At 48.1% G+C, this 6,785-nt stretch overlaps 1 protein-coding gene across 1 annotated transcript in view; it reads left to right on the top strand.

Annotated features, from left to right (window-relative positions):
- The first annotated feature begins 393 nt into the window (after positions 1 to 393).
- arid1b (AT rich interactive domain 1B (SWI1-like)) overlaps positions 394 to 6,785 on the top strand; it is a 23,184-nt gene continuing 16,792 nt past the window's right edge. The window contains exons 1-4 of the mRNA XM_037685223.1: positions 394 to 1,068; positions 2,742 to 2,933; positions 6,069 to 6,200; positions 6,294 to 6,407. Coding sequence (XP_037541151.1) covers positions 472 to 1,068; positions 2,742 to 2,933; positions 6,069 to 6,200; positions 6,294 to 6,407 — 1,035 coding nt within the window. The 5' untranslated portion in view covers positions 394 to 471. The remainder of the gene's footprint in view (positions 1,069 to 2,741; positions 2,934 to 6,068; positions 6,201 to 6,293; positions 6,408 to 6,785) is intronic.

The following is a 6,785-nucleotide window of genomic DNA, read 5'->3' as shown; positions in this document are numbered from 1 at the left end:
AAACAACACTGTAAACAAAATCACTGTAAACAAGAACACTGTAAACAACAACATTGTAAATAACAACACTTTAAACAGCAAAAACAATGTAAACTGCAACACTGTAAACAGCAACACTAAACAACAACAACACTGTAAACAGCAAAAACATTGTAAACAACAACACTGTAAACAGCAAAAACACTGTAAACAACAACACTGTAAACAACAACACTAAACAACAACAACACTGTAAACAGCAAAAACAATGTAAACAACAACACTGTAAACAGCAACACTAAACAACTACACTGTAAATAACAACACCGTAAACAACAACAACAACACTGTAAATAACACTTTAAACAGCAAAAACACTGTAAACAACAACAGGTTCCGGGGAGCGGTGGGGACAGAAAACCTCCACCTGGTGGGGAGCAGCAGAACAGAGGAGCTCCGTCAGCTGAGTCAGAGGAGGTGGAGGAGGCGCGGATGGATGCCAGCCCGGGATCAGCCACCTCCAGAACCAGCACCAGCCCTCCTCCGACCGGGACCAGCTCCGGGTTTCATCATTATCACGGGGATGGAGGAGGAGGGCCTTGCTTCGATCAACATGGCGGACAACAAAGCGCAGGGACCGGGCTAACAGCGGCGGCGCACTCGGTACACGGCTCCACCATGGACCAGGTCTACAACACCAACTCTCAGTACCACCACCCGAACCTCCGGGCCGGCTACGGGACCAGCGGGCACGGGGGCATGATGAGCCCCTCCCGGCAGGGGAACAGCCTGACGGGCCCGGCCAGCAAAGCGGCCATGGCTGCCCCCAGCAGCCCCGGAGGGTTCCAGCGGCTCCCCGGACCGGGCCAGCAGCAGCAGCACCCGTCCGGGACCACGCCGACCCTAAACCAGCTATTGACGTCCCCCAGCGCCATGATGCGCGGCTACGGAGGCGGCTATTCGGACTACCCTGCGGAAGACACGGGCTCCCAGTACGACTCCGCGGCTCACGGCTGGGGGGGACAACAAAGGAGTCTCCCCCCGAGCATCAGCCCGGGGAGCAACGGACCGAGCAGCGCCAGATCTCAGGTGAAGAACCCAGAACTTATTTTGTTTCCACCGGAAAGAGACGTTCGTTCAACCGTTACGTCTCAGTTAGCCGTTGAGCTAACAGCCGAGACTTTGTGCAACACGACACTTATTTTCACAGTTTGGTCTATTCACCACCGACAGATTTATCTTCGTTCTTTATTTACTAAAGGGACGGTTAATAACGGCAAATAAAGTCAACATTCGTAAGTAGATTTATTGTTTTTGATTTTGTTTCCAAGGTGACTCCGTTTTTAGCCTGCTAGGCTAAGCTAAGATTAGCTCGCTAAGCTAACCCTAGCATTGCAGCCGCACAGGCCCGAAGGGGCTCCACGTCCCGAATCTGCCCGTTAAACGATCAAAAATGACAATTTAATATTTATTTTGTGTAAATAAACAAATCCAGGGAACACGGAGATGTGTTGACAGGAGTCGGCGTTGAGCTGACAGCTCAATTCCCGTCTAACCGACACCAGGTGACCGTTGATCACATGCTAATTAGCCTGTTTTTGAAGCGATCAACCCGCCGTCAGTCAGCTCGTTTTGTCCGCTTCCTGAGCCTGGAAACGGGTCACCGTGCAGCCGGGAGCCGGGTGTTATTTAACGGGGTTGTGGTCCGGAATGCGGTGGCTGTGTTTAGCCTTTGATATGTCCGTGGATTTATTGGCAGGAAGCCCATCATGTCCGGGTCTGCTGACCTTCACACATGCAGATTAGCCATGTGGCCGTCAGCGCCGGGGTAAATACCCGGCTGCCCCCGGGGAGGGGCTCCTCTCACCGGTCAGCGGAGCCGCGTCCGCTCCCTGAACAGCCTGGAGCCTTTACTGCAAACAGCAAGTGATATCATTTGAGCTTATAATCGTATTTTTCATGCTTTATGTTTAAAAATGATCAAACTGAAACAAATCTGGTTTGATTTGAGGCTTGACTGATTAAACCTTAGAGATGAAGGTGAAAATAAATCAAGATATTTGATAGTAAAACTACGAGTTTTGCGTGTAAATGTACTGAGCTGTTGTTTCTGAGTAAAACACAAGTTTTAAAATGAGACAGCAGAAACTCTTTAGTTTTAGAACTGACCTGGGGTCAGAACCATCAAGTCTTCTGTTTGTTTACTCCCATCAGCTGATTGAAGGAATGAGGTCAAAGTTCAGGATTAAACCCATCACTGGTTCTGTTTCCAGCTGTTTGGAAACATCTGTCTCCTCCTGGCCTGTTGGATTCAGCACTAGCAGCAGGTTCTGGACGGAGAGGCTCAGCTGTTGGGTTTGGGCTCAGTGAATGTCCCTGACTCAGCTTCTCACAGGAGAACTGATCCTCGAGCTGCTGACGCTCAGACAGTTTGTTTTTGTTTCTTTATCTCACATAAAATCCTCTGAACCAGCTTCAACGCGTTGTTTCGCCTGTTTTTGGTGCATAAATTGCTGTGTTCGTCTCGTAGCTTCATAAAGCTCAGGAACAGTTTGAGGCGTTATTTTAGATTAGAACGACTAAACGTGAGTTTGAGGACCTGCAGAGGAGCAGAACCAACTAACCCAGTTAAAGACACGTGAAGATCCTGTCTTTGTGCTGTTCTACGTGACGGAGACCATCGGGTTAACTTTCAGACGGACTCGTTGTTCGTTAAAACATTTCAAGCTGCTCTTCATCGTCCTGGTGTTTGTCCTCCTCAGGTGCCGCCCGTGGACCCGATGGTGATGAAACGCTCTCAGCTCTACGGGATGAGCAGCAGCCCCTACCCCCAGCAGCGGGGGGCGCCGTACCCCGGACAGCCCTACGGATCCACCTTCCCCCACAGATACCAGATGGGGATGTCAGGCCGGGCCCAGACCGGGATGGGAGGGATGCAGTTCCCTCAGCAGCAGGTAGGGAACACTTCATCTTCTTGTAAACAGAAATAAACACTTCCTGTTGTTCTGGGCAATTTATCAAGCTCAAGTCAATTTTATTGTCGTTCTCATCACATGTGGTACATGAGGTGGAACGAAAGTATGTCCACAGGGTCTCAGTTACATCTAACAATAGCACAAATATGAAGTGTAAAAAGAAACGGTAAATAAGGATCTAAGATGTACCTAACTTGATTCATTATGAGGTTAAGCTCATTTTGCATCTTAAAATCTTTAAACTCAGTGTACTTAAGAAAACAAATTTAAAACGTTGATGCTGCGACGGTAAAGCCTAAATATTAAAATGAAAACATGTTGTTTTTCTGAAGTTTGTGCAGAAATGATTGGAGTGTTGACAGTTTGTTATGGCTCCCAGGATTAATTTAAAAATATCTTAATCTGAGTTTAACTTCAGACAAACGTTTCATAATTTTATTAATTGATAATATTCATTAAACACTCAGATAAAGGAGGTCATTTACAGAGAAATGGATCTGAAGTGGCTGTGATGAGAACAAGACTGGACCAAAAACTGAACCTTGGGGAACTCCAGATTTTATTCAAGGTTCAAGGTTCTTTATTGTCATTCGCATCACATGGTACATGAGGTTTATGAGAATTATGTACTCAAGGTCCCAGTTACACCCAAAAATAGCAAAAATACAAAGTGTAAAAAGAAACGGTATGGATTTAAAAGGTAACCGGACTGTGCTTGTTCAGCTCCTTCCTATCTGATCCAGACACTCAGAGCTCTTTACAACAATCTGTGCCTCATCTACCCGTTCATACAGCTCTATACTAGATCTCTACAGAGAATAATCAGAGCTTTATCACCTCCATGCACTGAGGGGACACACATCAGAGACGATGAGGGGTTCAGTGTCTTGCCCAGGGACACTTCAGCATGTGGCTGCTGGTGGAATCAAACCCCCAACTCTTGCAATGGAGGACAACTGCTCTAACCGCTGAGCCACAGCTGCTCCATTGAAGATTTAAGATTTACGCTAAACACTAATAATGTAAAATAATACGGTGAATTAAACGGCAGCCTGAACATGAGTCTGGTGTGAGCAGATGGGTTTGAATTCAGCAGCTTAAAGGCAAGAGATCAGCAGCATGGATAATCAGCAGCACAGGTAAAGTCACATATTAAAGTGGAATTACAGTGATTTATTTTCCTGATTATTCTGGTTATTGATGCTTAATATGAGACTTTACCTGACAAATATAAAGTGACCAAACTTATCTAAAATAAATGTTTTGCTTTTTAAGTTTATTTAATAAATACATTAAATAAATTCACGAAGGTCTGTGTTCAGCTGATGTGGTTTTCATGAAACATTTGTCTTTTTTAAAAGCTAAATGTTCCTGACCTGAAACATCCGGCCTCATTTTTCAGTTTATGTCATTGTTGCTGCTCAAAGGGAGACGGACTGCACGTGCACGTGCACGTGTCGGACGCTTCACGGGGGCTTGTGCACCGTGGCTCCGGTGATGATGCAGAACCTGTTGGTCCAGAACTGGGAGGGAGTTCTTCCTGTTTCTCTGCTGCAGTTTGTTTTATGAGCGCTGTTGGACCTGCAGCGGCGCTGAGCTGCGCCGCAGACGACGGGTCTGTTGATGCTGTGGGACCACACGGCTGCAGCGGGTCGGCCCGGGTTCCTCGGCTCAGGTCCTGGTGCAAGCTGGGCTCGGGCTATTGTTAAAGACTCCACTGCTGATTTGGGCCTGATGTTTCAGCTCAGAACAGACGTTTTCTGAGGCTTTCTCTGTGAGTTCTGATCGTTTACATGTCAGAAATGAAAGCGTGATGCTCCAGAACGACGATGATGATGATGATGATGAACTCCCACAGATGGGGGTGTTTCAGGACATATGTGACACACTCCGGACCTGGGATATCTGTGACTGAACCTTCTGGAGCATATTGCAGGATCTGAAGTTCTTGTGGATGGTAGCCCTGGTGAAGGCCGTGTTGCTGACGGTTGTCCTCAGAAACACGCTGAGCTCCGAGGAGCAGCTCCAACAATCGGACCGTCTGTGAAATGGACACGAAGTCAGAACTTACTGCAGCAACACGTCTGTGTAAACTGCTTCAGCTCCACCGTTCCTCTGAGGACACTCCCAAACCTCCTAACAACAGTCTGGAAACATCCAGAACCTGGGACCAGTTGCTGGAGGTTCTGGAGGACCTGAGGAGACCAGATCCAAAGTCTTTCATTGAGGAACTTTATTCTGAAATATTTCCACCATTGTAAACGTTTTTTCTCAGACGGGTGAACCTCTGCCCTTTTTACTTCTACAAGTCTCTTTATACGCCGTCCTCTGACTGACCTGCTGACAGTGACCCTCCAGATGGTTCTGATCCGGACCTCGGCCTTTCGTTGCTCCTGGAACAGCTTCACACAGACGTGTTTAAACGACTCGTTACCTTCTTCTTCCGTTGTTGGTCGTCTATTCTTTATTGTTGCTGTGCGATGAACGTGAAGTCTGAAGAGTTCCACTACACAAGACCAGGTTCAGGTGAATCCTCTGCAGGTGTGTGGCCCTCAGCGCGCCGCCGCCGCCGCTGCCGTCACCAACTCAAGTTCTGATGACGAACGCCACGCAGGCGGAGAGGAGGGAGTAATGAGCTTCTTCTCAGCACCTGGGCCCCAGGTGGCCCCGGGACTCCTCCTTCGTGACCCGCCTGAGTCCAGGGACACTGGACCAGCTTCTCCTTTCCGAGCGGCTCAGACAGGTTCTGGTTTCAGGAGGTTTTTAGAGCAGAGCAACGTTGAGAACTTCTTCTGAAGGTTGAAGTCAAACAAAGAACTCCGGGTTTCTCTGGTTTGACTTCAGTTCAAATCAAAAGTGTTTCTTGTCTGAACTCGGGTCTCGTGACTCAGAACTGCTTCGTGTCATGAAGCTTCACGGAGCCTTCAGGTGCTCAACAAGTTGAGACTAAAAATGTTCTGCTCGTTTTTTACAACCTAACATTTTCTGAGGCCTAAAAGAAAACGGTTGTATTCACGCGTGTAAAGAAATGTTCCAAACACACGAAAGAAACTCGTCAGACGTTCGTTGGAAACGTTTCACATATTTTCTTTAACCGGACTCGTTTCTCTTCAGATGGGCTCTCAGTTCGGCCAGCAGCAGAACATGAGCGGTTACTGTCAGCCGCCGTACTTCAGCCCCCCGCAGCAACAAACCACCGCCCCCAGCCAACCGCCATACATGCAGCCCCGCCCACTGCCCCCGCAGGTAGGCCTCAAACTACAAAACCTGAATCACTCCTGTGGAAAGAGCAGTAAAGGATACATGTTACCTGTTGTTGATTGATTTCCTGTGATGCAGGAAGTGCCACAGGAAGCATATGGGGGGCGGGGCAAGTCCGCAGCTATGACTCCTGGGAAACCGAACCACGAGGATGTGGGTCTGAGCCAACAGGAGAGACCTTCGAGTCTTCCGGTAGGACCGAATCAGTCAGTTGACTCAGAACTGAGGAGGTGTGGCTTCTAACTTAATCTCCGCCTCTTGTTGTCTCAGAGGTGAGAAGAGGCGGGGTTTGTCACCAAACTTCTGACTGCTGTTGATTCAGAGCTGAGGAGGCGGGGCTTCTATCTGATGCTCCACCTTTTTGTTGAAGCTGTGAGAAGGCAGGGTTTCTAACTGAAGCTCCTCCTCTTGTCTCAAATTTTAGAGGAGGCGGGGCTTATGACTGACTACACCTTGTCATGTTTGAGTTGAGGCGGGGCTTATGACTGACCACCTCATGTTTGAGCTGAGGAGGCGGGGCTTATGACTACACCTCGTCATGTTTGAGCTGAGGAGGCGGGGCTTATGACT

The sequence above is a fragment of the Nematolebias whitei genome, chromosome 12 (genome assembly GCF_014905685.2).
Source record: "Nematolebias whitei isolate Nwh7 chromosome 12, NemWhi1, whole genome shotgun sequence".
Lineage (NCBI taxonomy): Eukaryota > Metazoa > Chordata > Actinopteri > Cyprinodontiformes > Rivulidae > Nematolebias > Nematolebias whitei.
This window is presented reverse-complemented; position numbering and strand designations above follow the sequence as displayed.